This window comes from Rhagoletis zephyria, unplaced genomic scaffold (genome assembly GCF_001687245.7).
Source record: "Rhagoletis zephyria isolate East Lansing unplaced genomic scaffold, Rhagoletis_zephyria_1.1 Rzeph_scaffold_00694, whole genome shotgun sequence".
Classification (NCBI taxonomy): domain Eukaryota; kingdom Metazoa; phylum Arthropoda; class Insecta; order Diptera; family Tephritidae; genus Rhagoletis; species Rhagoletis zephyria.
In genome coordinates, this window is record NW_016157778.1 from 40,020 (window position 1) to 58,009 (window position 17,990).

The following is a 17,990-nucleotide window of genomic DNA, read 5'->3' on the forward strand; positions in this document are numbered from 1 at the left end:
TTGTGGGAACTAGTTATGTGTTTCTTGTTGGCGTATATGAAAGTACTTCAAAGCCAAAATGCGCAAACGATTTTTTACAAGAATTTATTTCAGAACTGAATGTTCTTATGCAAGAGGGGCTAGTTTTTACAAATAACGTTTTCCATATTATCGTGCGCTGTTTTGTAATGGATGCACCTGCAAAATCCTTTATATTGGGAACTAAGGGGCATAGTGGATACTTTTCTTGTGGACGGTGTACACAAAAAGGGCAAATGGTTAACCATCGGCTTATTTTTCCACCAGGATGCGAGTATATGGTTAGAAGCAATGATTCCTTCAGAAATCGCCTTCAGCCGGAACATCATTTAAAACAGTCTACTTCACCATTAGAAATGCTAAACATAAATATTGTATCACAGTGGTCCTTAGATTATATACACGTTGTTTGTTTAGGCGTAATGCGAACTTTATTAATTGCATGGGTTAAAAAAAAGGTGAAGATTTCTCTTTAGTTTCCTGGAAAATTGAATCAATTTCAAGAGAGTTAAATTTTAATAGAACTAACATAACGAGAGAGTTTAAAAGAAAGCCTCGAAGCTTGAAAGATCTTGATAGATGGAAGGCAACAGAACTAAGACAATTCTTACTTTATACGGGGCCTTTTATACTGAAAAAAATTTTAAGTACANAACAAAAAAGCCAATATCTTAAAAAAGGCAAAAAAGGCAAATATCTTAAAAAAAGCAACATCAAATGTGTATATATGGAATCAGGGAAAGCTAAATCGCGGACATTCTTAATCGAATATACCCTATCTCTTTAGCAGAAAAAAAGGCAATTTCCATAAAATCCGTTCCCCGGTCATAACCCATACAAAGTTGAATTGCTGTGCAGCTTCGTCTCTTGGACCGCAGCTATTAATATACCATGCCGACACATGAAGACGGTTATCTCCTCAATCTTGCTCTGTAGCCCGTTACAGTTGAATTGGAGGAGCTTCATGTGGTTCGGGAGACGTGTCGTGATGTGGGGTGTGAGTGAGGTGTATGTTCTTGCCGCCGTTGGCTGTGTNTAACATAAACCGCCTACATCTTTTCGGAAAATTAAAAGCGTACAAATTTTAAGTCTAAATACGAATGATTTCTTCTTTTCTCTACGCGGCCTTGACAACTTTTGCCTGGTTCAGGATAAAATTGTTAAGATAATAGAAATAAAAAAATGTCATAGTGGTCCTGTTTTAATCGGAATAGAAGTAACAAATCTGNTTTTCAGTCGTTTGGTATGTTGTATCAAGGCCAACAACTGTGCCAAATTTGGGAGAAATTGATGGGGTGGTGGGCGTGGCTACGCCCATTTTCCAAAAATTTATAATCTCATTTTACGTCTAAAACTCATTGTAACTCTTAATTTTCAGTAAATAAGCTTCAGTAGTTACTTAAATACCGTAGTTTTCGTATTTCTGAAAACTACCGTTATATGGGAAGTAGGCGTGGTTACGGTTCGACTTCGCCCATTTTCTATACCAATCTACCTTGGGTAAAAGGTAATCTACATACCGAATTTCGTTGGGATATCGTGTACACGGACGGACGCCCGGACAGACAGACATGGCTTAATCGACTTCTCTTTTCATTTTGATCATTTATATATACATTTGTCTATATCTATTTAGATTCGTTTTGGCTGTTACAAATAACCGTTACGTGAACAAAGTTATAATACCCTTGCGCACAAGTCCGCTCTGGTATAAAAAGAATGACACCATTTTTAGCACTTTTATTTTTCTATTTGGCACATTTTGGGACTTTTTTATCCTCAATATGGCACTTCAAAACTAAGTATAGTTAGCAGCCCTGATCTTAGTAACTGTAATTTTTTCGCTTGCGGGACAGAAGAAGTACCTTTGTATGTACACTTTTAAGATGCATGCATGTGAATTATGCGTGGCTTTTATTGTATCTCTGTATTTCACTAACTCCCTGTGTGAGGAAACCAAATAATGTAATTCTTAACAGAAGTGCCTAAAACTTAACAGCTTGGCAATGTTAAACATTGTTGAAGCTAAGTTCCGGTATTTCTCGTACTAGCGCCTGAAACTATACCTATTATTTACTACCGCCGGCCGCTGTAGCAAATTTATAGCGTTTTTACGTTCTTTGGCAAATTACGCTCTGTTAGCCGTAAATTTTACTATGTTTTGACCGCCTTTGTATCAAGACCCCTGGACTGTCTACGGAATTCATTTACATTTTGAATTGAATTGTCATCGTGATTGGAACTATGCTAAAAATTTCAAGTCTCTACCTTATCGGGAAGTTAGTTTGAAATCGGTTGGAAATTTCCGCGGGATGACCAAGTTAAATAAAAGCTTGTAAAAAATTGGAATATTTAAAGCACGACCCAATATCGTTATAAACAGGACAAACAAGAGAGGGCCCAGGACGCTGCCCTGAGGAACACCCGAAGTGGCAAAAAATTCCTTAGAATTTGTTGTTTGTACTTGACTTTCATTATCACCCTTATTCTAGAACTTGCATTTTCGTAATTCGTAGCTATTTTACGAAAAACTGCAATCCTTGCGGAAACCTGTGCAGCATTGTCAGCTATCAGTTGTTTTTCGAAGTAAGCTGTATGAAGGAAAACAAAGTGGAAGGGAGTTAAAAAACATTCATCAAATGCTTATTTATAGGAAAATTGTTTGATTTTACTTATTGGAAGAAAATTACGGATCCTATTGTATTTGCAGTTATAGAAGCGGAGTAAGAGCACGTTATGGAAATGGATTCACAAAGCTATGCGGAGCTGTCGAGCATAGTTACCATGGACGCATCTATGTATGTGAGCTTCTGCTTGAATTGTTGAACCACAACCCATAGCTCCTCTTATACCTGAAGAACTGGTAATCAATCCAGTTAATGCAATAACAGCTTCTTCCAAGTCATTGAAAATATGCATTTTGTTAGGTTCCCACCTGCTGCGCTTGCTTCTGCCTTCGGCCGCGCTAAGGGATTATAACCCTTACTAGGTAGAATTATTATTTCTGTGTTGCCGCAGAAGGAGGGAATACAACACTTCTTGTGCATTAACCTCCGACTATGCCAACCAGAACGCAGAGCCCACATCGAAATTTACAAAGAAGTGCATAGTTAAAACTGAATTTATAATAAACTAGTGCTCGGAAATTTAAAACATTTTGTCTTAAATTAAAGCTTAATCCTTTGACTACACGTGTATGTTAAAGTTTTTAGATTCGAGTCACGCGTTTGGACACAACAACCCAAAAACATAGTACAAATAAGTAAACTGTACCCAAGTTTCTCGATAAGGGGCAACAAACATTCTTTTTTGATCGTTCATATAAGCAGTGGATAAAAATACACGTACATGCGAAACGCAAATTTATCTGTTTAAAAGAACACCACTAATACTTCCTCTAAAACCACATCGCCTTACATTCTTTTGTCTTAATTTTTATCTCGCTTCCGACAGAGAATTGTTTTCATATAAAATTACGCAAAATAGTTATCAATTTCTTACTCGTTCGTTTTTAGGCATGCCATTGTAACGAATTTCGAAAGTTCGAAGATACGATTCGGATTGCAGCATACCATTTCTACGATTCGTAGCAAAATCCGAATACGATAGTGTTGCAGAATAAGGGTGTATACTTGTGAATTTTTGTATACAGCAATCACGGTACAATAATTACAGGTATTGTCTTCCCAGAGAGTTTTGCTTCACATCGGAATTCGTGCCCTTTTATTTTCATCTTGACGCAGTTCAGNTCGTAGCAAAATCCGAATACGATAGTGTTGCAGAATAAGGGTGTATACTTGTGAATTTTTGTATACAGCAATCACGGTACAATAATTACAGGTATTGTCTTCCCAGAGAGTTTTGCTTCACATCGGAATTCGTGCCCTTTTATTTTCATTTTGACGCAGTTCAGTGTTGATTCCAAGGCGAATTAATATAAGGTGATAGCAGGAGTACAAAAACAAANCTTGACGCAGTTCAGAATTAATATAAGGTGATAGCAGGAGTACAAAAACAAAAATTTACATGTATTTTGTTTTTGCTTTGGCGCCATAAACTGTCAAAATCTGTAAAAGTGTGTGTAGAGATTCAAACAAAATTTTTCAATTTGATATCAAAAGCCGTGCGGCGAAACACATACACAAAATCAGCTGAGCTAGTACCCACATAGCATTTGGAAGATTACTTTAATAAAAATCACCTTTATGAGTCTTGTTCGATCACTTCTGATGAAAAGACTCGAAAATTACTCACGCTTACGCTTGAAAAATGATTTATTGAAAATATATTTAAAAAAATGGGCAATCACAAATTGATCATTCTGGGGATTGAAATGTGCTTTTTCTTTGCTTGCTTAAACAAACATTTGTTTCAGCTGCCTTTGCTTCTAACAGCATAATTTTTTAAGCCTATGTCAAATTTTAAAAATATCAGTGAAGTCGTGGTGTGAAGCGCGTGGTGTAAAAAATTGCAGCGCCTACATAAGTAAGAACATTTAATAAAAAAAATAATAATAATGTCAGCTAAACAATTAAAAAGATTGGCTAAAAAAGAAGCCGAAAAACTAATGTCCCCAAAAATAAAAGAGTTAATTCAGAGGAAAATGTGCAGGAGCAAATAGAACCAATCCAACCAAGCATTGAAAGTAGTTTCCATCATGTAAATTTAAGCGATATAAGTGATATCTGTTCATCTGATACTGAAAGTGATTCAAACGAGTTTGATTTGTGCGAAGAACTGGCTAAATGGCCTACCCAATTTCAAATAAGTTTTATTGCACTTAATGCACTTTTATTGTTGTTGCGAAAATGCAATATTAAAGTCCCAAAGGATGGCAGGACCATTTTAAAAACGGCTTGTTCTGTGATTGAGAGAAAAGTTGGGGAAGGCACGTATGTTCACTACGGACTAAAAAACGGTTTAACTGATTTCTTGGTGGGAAATGGTTGGAGATTACCAAATTTAATATTAGATTTCGGTATTGATGGCCTGCCACTGTTTAAAAGCAGCTCAAAACAAGTGTGGCCAATACTAGCCAGTGTTGTGGGAACTAGTTATGTGTTTCTTGTTGGCGTATATGAAAGTACTTCAAAGCCAAAATGCGCAAACGATTTTTTACAAGAATTTATTTCAGAACTGAATGTTCTTATGCAAGAGGGGCTAGTTTTTACAAATAACGTTTTCCATATTATCGTGCGCTGTTTTGTAATGGATGCACCTGCAAAATCCTTTATATTGGGAACTAAGGGGCATAGTGGATACTTTTCTTGTGGACGGTGTACACAAAAATGGCAAATGGTTAACCATCGGCTTATTTTTCCACCAGGATGCGAGTATATGGTTAGAAGCAATGATTCCTTCAGAAATCGCCTTCAGCCGGAACATCATTTAAAACAGTCTACTTCACCATTAGAAATGCTAAACATAAATATTGTATCACAGTGGTCCTTAGATTATATACACGTTGTTTGTTTAGGCGTAATGCGAACTTTATTAAATGCATGGGTTAAAAAAAAAGGTGAAGATTTCTCTTTAGTTTCCTGGAAAATTGAATCAATTTCAAGAGAGTTAAATTTTAATAGAACTAACATAACGAGAGAGTTTAAAAGAAAGCCTCGAAGCTTGAAAGATCTTGATAGATGGAAGGCAACAGAACTAAGACAATTCTTACTTTATACGGGGCCTTTTATACTGAAAAAAATTTTAAGTACAGAAAGATATACTCACTTTTTAAAATTATCTTTGGCCTTGAGGATACTTTTGGATAAAAATGACTGCAAGAGTAACAACTCCTGTGCTGAAAAGCTTTTAAAATCATTTGTGAACGAGATTCCAACATTATATGGTTTGTGCTTTCTTACATATAATTTTCACGCCTTGTTGCATATTCATGAAGATGCTAAACTTCATGGATCTTTAGATGGAGTAAGCGCCTTCAAATTTGAGAACCATCTACAAAAAATTAAACGCAAAGTTAGGAAGGGAGGAAGTGTTGCCGCACAAATTTATAAGAGGCAAGTTGAAATCAGCTATCTTATAAAAAAGGAAGAATAACATAAACCGCCTACATCTTTTCGGAAAATTAAAAGCGTACAAATTTTAAGTCTAAATACGAATGATTTCTTCTTTTCTCTACGCGGCCTTGACAACTTTTGCCTGGTTCAGGATAAAATTGTTAAGATAATAGAAATAAAAAAATGTCATAGTGGTCCTGTTTTAATCGGAATAGAAGTAACAAATCTGACGGCTCCCTTTTTGCAACCAATCGAATCAAGTAATTTTGATATGTATTCGGCGGCTGACATCGCTTTTGATAATAAAATTGAATTTTCTACAAATCAAATAAATAAAAAAGTAATATGTTTACGAGATTCTTTTGACAACAGTTATTTTTTCACACCCCAACTTAGCAATGTCGCAGAATAATTTCATCTCTTCTGGAGATTTTCAATACACCCCATCCAATAATTTAACAACTTGTAAGTTAAAACTGGAACCCATTATTTTTCCATGTAAACAAAACGATTTGTTTTTCAGTGCAAAATGTTTACGCTTCTGAAACCAACAGCCTTCAAACTCTTGTACTAGATTTACATGGCGAGATTAAATCTTTTAAGTCTGAAATTTCGAGCTTAAAAGAAGAAATTAAAGAATTGAAGGATGGAAATAAACGAGCATTTACCAAACTAACAGAGGAGGTCATAGCTGTTAAGCTAGAAAACAGAAGGCACCACAATGACATCACATCAATCGATGAATTTGAAGATTTACAAAAACTTCCTTTGGCCGTTATTGCTGATTTAGAAAAATTTCATGGCGAGATACAACACAATGTATGTTTTTTTATTTAACTTCTTATATGAATTTGGTTATACAAGTATTTTTATAAAAAATTTCAGAAAGAATTCATAGCAAAAACAGGCGGTGACGGACCCGCAAAATTTCTAAGAACCGCCGGCCGAAAAGTATTTTGTGACGAATTGGCTTCTGCTTACAGCTGGAAGGGGACCAGCTTAGTGCCAAGCGCCGAAAAGTGCTTTCTAATAACAACGATTAAAAGTAGGACAGTGTAGCACAAAATTATTGGCACAGGGAATTTTTCACAATGTGTGGAAAATTTTAGTTTTGGTTGTTTTTTTTTCGACAGGGTAGGAATATGATGTATTGTTTAACGATTTTCCGTCATCCCTAGTCAATTTTGGTTTGGAGTCAAACCGGTTTTGGCGTTATGCATCTTCAGTGTTATATTTCGAAGAAGACACTGTAGATGACATAACGCCGAAACCGGTTGTCTCCAAACAAAAATTGGCAAGGGATGACGGGAAATCGTTGCACAATACATCTACATTTTTTAATTTAAGTTTTTCCACTAAATTTTTATAAAAATATAGTTCATGCCACAACAAAAAGTAGGAAAACAAAATCTCTAAATTTTGCGCAAAACTCAGAAAAAGCCAATAAAATTGCATACATATTTTCAACTTTTAAAAATTTAGTTAATATCTCTAGAAAGATTCTAAGTATGCAATTATTTAACCCATTCAATTTTAGTAGGTAAAAAAAATGTAAGTTTGAAATTTCCAAAAAAGCCCGGTGATTTTTGCCATTTTATCACGCAGTTTCTTCCATACAAAAAAAAATTCGAACATGGAAGAAACTGCGAGAAAAAATTTCCAAAAATCAACGCAATTTTTTTTTATAAATTTTTCATGCATTGTGGAAAATTCCCTGGGCCAATAATTTTGTGCGAACCCATATTTAATGTACCCATATTTTGTCAAAACAAAATTAATATTTGTCATGTTAGATATTGGCCATCTAAAATACAAAAGCACAGACCAGGAAATGAACGGTGTGCTTCAAAAGCATTTTGTGCATGCTAAAGACAGGATAGCAAAACGAAAACTAACGAGATCACTGCAAGAAAAAACGGGGAAGAACTCACGCAATTGATAAAATGGATTTTTTAATTTAAGTACTTTTAACTTTTATACACATAGGGACAAAAGTATTGGCACAGAGAACTTTTCACAATGTATGCAAGGTTTTTATTCTAAGTTCTTTTCGCAAACTTTTTATAAAAACATAGCTCATATTACAACACAAATGTAAAAATAAACTTTCAAAACTTTGTGCAAAACTCAGGAAAATTCAATAAATTTGAAACTTTTTAAATAGGTTTTGTAGCCCATTAAATTTTAGTATACTTAAATGCAAGTTTCAAGTTGCTAAAAAATCGCGTTGATTTTTACCAATTTTTTTCTGACGTGTCTTCGGTATAAAAAATGGTGAACATACTTTGTATGGAAGACACTCTGCGAAAAAAATGCCACATCAACGCGATTTATAAGCAACTTGAAACTTGCATTTTAGTATACTATTAATTTAATGGGCTACAAAATCTATTTAAAAAGTTTCAAATTTGTTGAATTTTCCGGAGTTTTGCACAAAGTTTTGAAAGTTTATTTTTACATTTGTGTTGTAATATGAGCTATGCTTTTATAAAAAGTTTGCGAAAAGAAATTAGAATAAAAAACCTTGCATACATGGTGAAAAGTTCTCTGTGTCAATACCTTTTCACAATATTTTCAACTCTAATAATGGACTTTGAACTCTAATAATGGATTTCTTAAAAAAATTATTTTGTTATTTCATTATCGCGTTTTTGAACTCAATAAAATATGTATGCTGATTTGCTAATTATAAATTAATTTAATGTTTAATTTTTTTCAGCACAAACGATTTGAAAATAGACTGAAAAGGACTTGAAAAAGACTCGAAAATGTTTAGAAATACGAATGAAAAATGACTGGGAAAAGACTCGCAAGTGATTTGAATTACAACTGAAAAATGACTCGAAAAAGGCTCACAAAATCTTACAAATACGACTCAAAAATGACTCAAAAGACTAGAAATGCAACTGAAAAATGACTAGCAAAAGACTCGAAAACGATTAGAAATAGAGCTTATTAATTACTCGAGGAAGACTCGAAAGTGTTTAGAAATACGCCTGAAAAGTTATTCGCACGAGACTCAGAAATGATTGTAAATACGACTCGAAAAAGTGTCAGAAATGGTCAGAAAAGTGGGTAGTAAAAGACTCGTGAAGAAGAGTCGCGGCCAGGGTACCATTTTCTACCGACAAAAGAGTCTTTTATGATCAGAATATGAGCGCAATTATGATTATTTTAATCGCGGAGAGNAGGACTCAAAAAAGGCTCGAATATGATCAATAATTTCAGAAAATGCTGGGTGGGTAACACCACCTTATATTAATTCGCCTTGGTTGATTCTTTCACTTTTATTTGGCTTTGCTTTTTGTTTTCGCTCAATTTAATATTTATAATTTTTCAAAATAAAAGAAAAAACGTTTGAAATTAAGTGAGCCATACAAATTTTGAATTTATTTACAAGCAAATGTTTTTTTCCGGCTTTTCCGAATTGAATAAGTTCTCTGCAAGATGGTTTGTGACGTTGTGATATACGTGAACATATATGGTATTTGGAGTATGGAAATATCGCTTTTCCCTAGCAGTAAATGTTTTAGTGTGGGCAACAATACCTGTAATTATTGTACCATGTACAACAATCACATATGAATATTAAAAATATTTTATTTGTCCTTCAAATATTTTCTTCACTCTTATAAACGCATCTAAAGTATTGTAAATTTGTTCATTTAAAAATAAATTTTTAAATTCCCCACTGCTAAAACTATTAAATTACAAGAGGTTATGGGCGATAGCAAAAAGGATTCGTCTCATGGAATTTTGCAATTTCATGGAGAAAATTTTGAAAACTGGAGTTTTCGCGTGCAGCTTCATTTAGATGCACTGGATCTCCTTGATGTGATAAAGGGGACTCCTCCTGCGGAGCAGAACTTGGTCGAGCAGTTTAGCAAGAAGGATAAGAAGACGAAATCAGTTTTGGTCAGCTTGATTGCTGACGAATACCTGGAGTACGTGCAAGAGAAGAAGACTTCCAAGGAGATATGGGCAGCATTGGAATGGACTTTTGCAAAGCAATCTGTTTCGAGTTAAACGCTGATACGGAAGCAATTAGCAAATTTAAAGATGAAAAGGAATGAGAGTTTACGAAAGCATTTCCTCATTTATTTATTTACTTTAGTTAATTTGTACAGGTAAGACACAGTCTTTTAGGTAGTACATCAATCGAATTTAATAATTACAATGGAAATGTATGATAAAACGAAAATAAAATTAAAAATACTTATACACTATACATAATAATGAGATTAACTTATGACCGAAGGTTGAGAAAAGAATGAGAGAAATTTGAAAGTAGATGTTATGAATTGAGAAAAGATAATACTGTTAATTTGAAACACCCCGCCTTACGAATAGCCCTTGTCTTAGAAGGAAGTGAGTTCCATAAACGAATTGTGCTGACAAAAAACATTCTGGATGATGCCGTGTACTTGAAATACGGAACCCGGAGATTCAAAGTCCGGGTAGACTGACAAAAATTCAGTTTTTTATATAGGTAGGGTGGCTTCTGAAAATATATAAGCTTATACAAAAAACAAAGATTACGAAGTTTTAGGAAATTATATATATCGGTTCCGAGAATTTGCGTGGCGCATAAAGATATATGATCAAATTTTCTCTTAGAAAATACGAACCGGGCAGCGTTGTTTAAGGCCAGTTGCAATTTGCTGAGTGAGGCCGAATCCAAGTTACCGTACACAAGCTCACTATAAGAAATGTGGGGTATTATTAGAGATTTGACTAAATTCACTTAGTGTCTCGTGGTAATAAATAGGCCGTTCTGTACAGATTTCGAAGGGCATTGTATACTTTGACAACCGCAAAAACGATATGGTCAGTACAAGTCAGCTTAGAGCTAATTTTGAAACCCAAATTGGTCACCACTTCCTGAAAATGTATCTTATCTCCATTGAGCACAATTTCAGGTAGACTGCTTAAGTCATATGATGCGTTCTATATAGCTATAGCTTTTGATTTTGTTACATTAAGGGATAATTTATTTACGTCTGCCCAGTTAGCTATGCGTCTTAAGTCTTCATTAAGCCTGAAAAATAGGTCTTCCGAAAGCCCGATCGGACGGGACTTGTATAATTGGGTATCATCTGCGTAAAGATGCAACGAGGCATTGTGGCAACATGTAACTATGTCATTGATAAATAGTGTAAACAATATTGGACCTAAGATAGATCCTTGAGGAACACCTGATGTTATTGATTTTAAATTTGATACTCTATTATCACATTGAACTTGCTGGAATCGCCCAGATAGGTAGCTTGACATTAACTTTATAGATTGAGAGCTGAAACCATAGCTAGATTCAAGCTTTTTAAGTAGAATTTTGAAGTCAACCATATCAAAAGCCCTTGAAAAATCTAAGAGGACAAGAACTGTTAGTTCATTGTTGTCATAAGCTGGACGTATATCTTCAAGAACTTTTAACATGGATGTGGCACAACTATGACCACTTCTAAATCCTGATTGGACCTCAGTCAGCAAATTGTTTGTGTTTATATGATTGGTAATCTGCATTGCTAACAANTTCCTTGAGCAACACCTGATGTTATTGATTTTAAATTTGATACTCTATTATCACATTGAACTTGCTGGAATCGCCCAGATAGGTAGCTTGACATTAACTTTATAGAGTGAGAGCTGAAACCATAGCTAGATGCAAGCTTTTTAAGTAGAATTTTGAAGTCAACCATATCAAAAGCCCTTGAAAAATCCAAGAGTACAAGAACTGTTAGTTCATTGTTGTCATAAGCTGGACGTATATCTTCAAGAACTTTTAACATGGATGTGGCACAACTATGACCACTTCTAAATCCTGATTGGACCTCAGTCAGCAAATTGTTTGTGTTTATATGATTGGTAATCTGCATTGCTAACAACTTCTCATACACTTTTGATACAGCAGGTAACAAACTTATTGGCCTAAATTCTTTATACGAACACGGAGATTTAGTTTTAGGAACCGGGATAACATTTGCAACTTTCCACTGACGCGGAAAACTACAAGATGCAATTGAAAAGTTAAATATGTGTGTGAGAGCAGAGGTAGCAAAGGGAAGGATAAGTTTAATAAATCGTATGCTAATGCCATCGGTACCTACAGCATTATACTTAATGGCGAATATAGCATTAACTACATCAACATCCGTTACTACTGAGAAATCAAAAACACAGTCTTTTGGTATACCGATCAAATCAGCATCAGTTTTAGAGGCATTAATATTTAACAAGTATGAGTTCATAATATTAGGATCGAAGTTGCATTGAATGTTATCTTTTTTAGAAACTCCAAAAGAGCGAAGATTTTTCCAAAGCATTTTTGGACATGATTTCGCAAGAGGTGGTAAGCTTCCCAGTGTTTTCCATTTTGAAATCGCTTCCATTTTCTATAAGCTTTTTACCGTTTTTTTATAAGAATTAAAATTTCCTTTGTAAACCAAGGTTTTTTATGCCCCTGAACTTTTATGGTTTTTGGGGGAACAAAACTATCAAAAAGGTAATTAACAAGGTTATTAAAATGTTGCAATTTTTCATCTAGCTCAGAATATAACAAACAACCATCCCAGTCAAGACTAGACGCCGCTCTACTTAGTTCTTCCATGTTTATGCCATTGTAATTCCTGTACGTCAATTCAAAGTTGGGCGCTTTTGTGTTGAACTGCAAATCGTAAGACAAAAAAAGCATTTCATGGTCTGAAATTCCATCCATAGGAAGCTGGTCGAAATGATAAATATTATTTTTTTTTGCTGACACAGAATAAATCTAGCAAACTAGGCTTAGAGTTTGGAGCAAANACCATCCCAGTCAAGACTAGACGCCGCTCTACTTAGTTCTTCCATGTTTATGCCATTGTAATTCCTGTACGTCAATTCAAAGTTGGGCGCTTTTGTGTTGAACTGCAAATCGTAAGACAAAAAAAGCATTTCATGGTCTGAAATTCCATCCATAGGAAGCTGGTCGAAATGATTAATATAATTTTTATTGCTGACACAGAATAAATCTAGCAAACTAGGCTTAGAGTTTGGAGCAAAACGCGTCGCGAATTGATTAACAATACTTAAATCGTATAACTGAAAATTATTTACGATATTTTTACTGCGAGAATCATTATTGAGAAGATCAATGTTAAAATCTCCACATATGATAACGTGATCATACTCGACAGAAATTTCAGATAATTTCTGAAATAAGCTCGTTAGATCATTTGACCTGTTAGGGTTGTAAACACAAGCCACAAAACACTTTGTTCGAGTGTCACCTATTTCAATAAAAATACTTTCAATCTCACTTGAATCATCAGAACGATAAATAACTTTAGGTTTTAAAACTTCTCTGCAATAAACAGCAACACCACCACCACGAATATTACCTTTTCTGTCATTTCGTAATAATACATAGTTACCCAATGAGTATGAATTATCATCAACGTGGGATCTGAACTAAGTTTCGGTAACGCATATTAAATCAACATTTTGATCAGCAAATACATAAGTAAGATAGTCTAATTTTTCTACCGTAAGACTACGGGTGTTTAGATGGCACATATTAAACGCTTTATGTTTTTCACAAATTTGCCTTAAAATACACCGCACATGCCCACTGTCAGCACAATCTTTAGTTAGTTTATCCAAACGCAAAGCAAACAAGCAAGATGTTTTCAACAAAGCAGTAAGGGAAGAGAGAGAAAGAGAGTAAAATAATATAGATAAATACGGTCAGTACAATAACAATATAAAATGAAAATGAGCTAAGAATAAATAATGTGTAAAGCATCGCTTTGCATAGCTTAACATAACTCTGTAACATTGCTTGTTTAGTTGTTTACTGCAATTCGGTCAGCGCTCTCTTTGTCACTAATTTTTACAGCTTCACCTTGTTGACAAGTACGCACATACACATCTCCACGTATTGAGAAAACCGAAGCTAGTCGCTTCTGTTTTTTTAATTGCAGTGCATGCTGTAAGACCTCGCGATTGTTCTTTGTTAGGCATTCATGTACAAATACCTTGCCATCTAAATTATGCCCAATGTCACGGAGAGCTATAGGTCTTTTGTTGGTTTTACAAAAGTTTGCAATTGCGATAATTAACAAGGTGAGTTGAGCTTCACAATAATAGGTGAGCTACTATTTGTGCTCTTTCGAATGCGAAAGACAGTGCGTATTGACGGCACGTTCAACTGGACCGTTCGACATACTTTAGCGAAGACTTCGCCTAAATTTTCATTTGGCGTATGGGGAATTCCACTGACTATTAAATCAGACAGCACGGCATTATTTTGGCATTCGTGCAATTGCATCTTTAACGCATTTAGATCTGTACGAAGATGCCGGCACTCGCTTTCAGCTAACTCAACCCTGTCTTCAATTATTTTGTAATTCTGCTTTAAATTTGTGATCTCTGCCGCCAACTCACCAAACCTCTGCAGAACCCGCTGCTCTGACTCTCTTAAGCGCTCCGTTAACTGCTCCACAATGCTTTCCTTCCAGATCAGCATTTTTGCTTCTAAACGCGAAATCTTACTTAAAACTGCTGGTGGGCTCTCAATATTAGCAGTCTTAGAAAAGGTTGGAGTGAGATGTAGAGAAGAAGAAGAAGTTGTTTGCCGTGTTGTTTTTGTTCTCGTTCCCATGTTAATGTTAGACGCAAAATAGTTTTAATTTTATGCAAAATAGATACAAGATCAGCACAACTTTTAAACAGATTTTGTATACACGGGTTGCAGACTATTTTTACAAAGAACTCCCACGAAGTTCAATAATTCAAGTGACGGTTATATGTATATAAACTTTATTTTATTGCAGCGAAACCGAGTGTGTGTACTCACTACGCATACTTTTTATTATATTTCCTTACATTTCCTTAGTTTCGATGAGCTTATCCGTAAGCTAAAATCGTCTGGGACTACGGTTACCTAAAATGATGTTGTTGCACAATTATTTGTAACTTTACCAGACATATTCGATCCTGTTGTATCGGCTCTTAAAAATATGAGCGAAGCAGATCTTACGTTGGATCTGGCAAAGCAGCGGCTTTTGGCTGAAGAAGCTAAACGTGTTGATCGCGAGGATGGACAAACCGAAAACGACAAGGTCGCAGCGTTCTCTGGATAACATAAGAAGTTTAATGGTGTTTGTCATCGGTGCAAGAAGCGAGGCCATATGAAAAGGATTGTCGAGTCAAGTTACAGCAAAGCAAAGCCAGTGTGGCTTCACGGTTTAAGTCAGTTTCTTTTATGACTTCAAATTCAACAAGGACCGAAGAGGAATCTTTAAAGAATTAATTAGGTTTTAAAATTGATTCTGGTGCAACTGACCGTATGTGCAATTCTGAGTGGCGTTTTTCTACATTAAATGCTTTGCAGAATCCTGTAATTATTAATGTGGTGAAGGATAAAGCGTGTATTCAAGCAAATGCAGTCTGATGCATTAAGGGCTCGTTGTTGTTGTTGTTGTAGCGGCTACAACAAACCCGCCCAGATCGGTTGATATCTCAGTCCTTGTCGTCAAGTTCCACTAACGGCAGCCCTAGGAAGCGTGCAGCCTCCACTGAGTCGGTCCACAGGGACAAAGCCGTTAGGGTTGTCGGGTTTTCCGGGCATGCGAAGAGATGTTTCGAGTCATGAGGGGTGTCTCCGCATGCCGGACACTCATTTGGCACATCCGCATTCAATCTACTCAGGTATGAGTTTAACCTGCTGCAGTAGCCAGAGCGAATTTGGGCTATTGTGGTTCTTGTCTCCCGCGGCAGATGAAGCTCCGTCTCGTCTATGTCCGGTGGTGGTGTGCCTAGAACGGTATTCACAGGTCTAGAGTTTACATAACTTGAGACTGAATCCCTGTGAATGCCGTTCAGGGCCAGTCGGTATGCTGACGGGTCCAGAGGCTGCTTGATGAACCTCTAGACTTCGTCCGTCAGTTCGTATAGATGCCTCTTGACGTGCCTAGGCGAGGGCTCCTCTGCAAACAGCTGTCTGTTCGGGTGGCCACTTCTGTGGCTCCCGATCAGAAACTGCCTGCAGAGCATTATGTTGTGCTCCTTGATAGGGAGCATTTGTGCCTCGTTGTGAAGGTGATGTTCTGGCGACAACAGGAGGCATCCAGTCGCTGTCCTGAGTGCGGTGTTCTGTACTGTCTGTAGCTGCATCCACTGCGTCCTACTAGTCCCTGGCGACCACACTGGTGCTGCGTAGTTTAAAATCGGCCGGCCTATTGCCTTGTATGTTGCCAACAACGTTTCTTTGTCTTTGCCGGCTAGCGACTTGAGGACCTTGTTGCGGCTCTGTACTTTATTGACAATAGCGGTTGCGTGCGCAGATAAGGAGAGCAGGCTGTCGAATGTTACTCCGAGTATTTTGGGGTTATTCACCGTCGGAATTGGTGTGTCATCGACGTGAATTCCCAGCGGTAGCCTGACCTCCTTCGTCCAGATTGTGAACAAGGTCGCAGAGGATTTCGTAGGGGAGAGGGCTAGACACTTTGCAGTGTAGAAGCGCGAAAGATCGGAGTGATACCCGTTTATCAATTCCATTCCCAGTCGCCATGATCGAGCAATCGTCGGCGTAAGAGACAATCGAGAATAGCGGGGAATGGACACCACCCTGTGGAACACCCTGTTTTATTTTTCTGAGTTTACTCGATTTGTCTCTCAACATTACCGACGAGTGTCAACCACTCAGATAATTTGCCGACCACCGTTTGAGCCTCTGTGGGAGAGAGGAAGCCTCTATAACTTCTAGTAGCGTGGATTGGCTGACAGTGTCAAACGCCTTTGACAAGTCCAACGCTACTAGAATCGTTCTCTCACAGGGACGGTTACGGTTAAGGCCACGAGTTATCTGAGTATTTATGGCGTAAGTGCTGTTGTTGTACTGTGCACTTTACGGAAACCATGCTGGATGCTTCGCTCGGGTCAGGTGGTTCGTGAAATACGGGAGCAGCAAGGCCTCGAGTGTCTTCGCTACCGGGAAAGGAGTGTTATCGGCCGATACGAATCTCCTTTGTTGGCAGGTTTCCCCGGTTTGAGCAGTGTGACCACTCTGCCCACCTTCTAGATGTCTGGGATGATGAGAGTGGCCATAGACAGATTGAGGACCTCCGTTAGGTACGCTACTCCCGCAGGACCCAAATTTTTCAGCATCAGCATGCATATTCCGTCGGGACCCATGGCTTTGGAGGCTTTCGCCTTCCCGATGGCCACCTGAACTTCACCGCAAGTGAAAGCAAGGGGGGACAAGTTGTTGGCATCTTGTTCAGCCTTCTGGTCAATCGACGTTTGGCTTTGTCCACCGGAGGATTTAGTATGAACTGTGGGCTAAAATGGCTCGCGCAGCGCTCTGGGTCCGACGAGGCATGGTCGCCGAAAGAAATTTCGACTCTGTCGTCGTGCTTCGTCGGATTGGACAGTGACCTCACGGTTGACCTAAGCTTACTCACACCAGAGGCGAAGTTACAGGTCTTCAGATGCTCTTCCCACTTCTTCCGCTTATGTACGTTCACTAGTTGCCGAATCTCCGCGTTGAGATCCCTGATACGGTGATCTCCGGGATCGGCCTGACGAAGGCTATCACGCTCATCGGCTAGAACAGCCGCTTCAGCAGGGAAATTTGGACGTCGGTCCGTAATACATCCTGCCGGTACGAAGCGAGCTGCAGCAGCGGTGACAGCCCTGCGGAACCTACGTTCACCAAGGTGGACGTTGGTTGGTGTGGGGAGAGCAGCGAAGGTGTTTTTAGTAAATTCCGCGAAGCCTTTCCAATCAGCTTTAGAAAAGTTGATATAGGTTCCGTGTTCCGCGGAAGCAAAGTCTGTTGGTTTATCGATCGAGATTACTATGGGCAGATGGTCTGATGCCAAAGTCAGCATAGGTCGCCATGATATGCTGTTTATCAGACCAGCGCTGACTATTGTTATGTCTGGCGAGATGCAGCAGCTGTCCATAGTCGTGGTGGGT

General features: G+C 37.4%; 1 protein-coding gene across 1 annotated transcript in view; it reads left to right on the top strand.

Annotated features, from left to right (window-relative positions):
* The window catches only part of LOC108361075 (uncharacterized), a 23,735-nt gene extending 15,690 nt beyond the window's left edge, over positions 1-8,045 (top strand). The window contains exons 3-6 of the mRNA XM_017613602.1: positions 6,429-6,497; positions 6,556-6,851; positions 6,918-7,077; positions 7,826-8,045. Of these exons, the coding sequence (XP_017469091.1) occupies positions 6,431-6,497; positions 6,556-6,851; positions 6,918-7,077; positions 7,826-7,971 (669 nt within the window). The 5' untranslated portion in view covers positions 6,429-6,430 and the 3' untranslated portion in view covers positions 7,972-8,045. The remainder of the gene's footprint in view (positions 1-6,428; positions 6,498-6,555; positions 6,852-6,917; positions 7,078-7,825) is intronic.
* Positions 8,046-17,990: the final 9,945 nt, after the last annotated feature.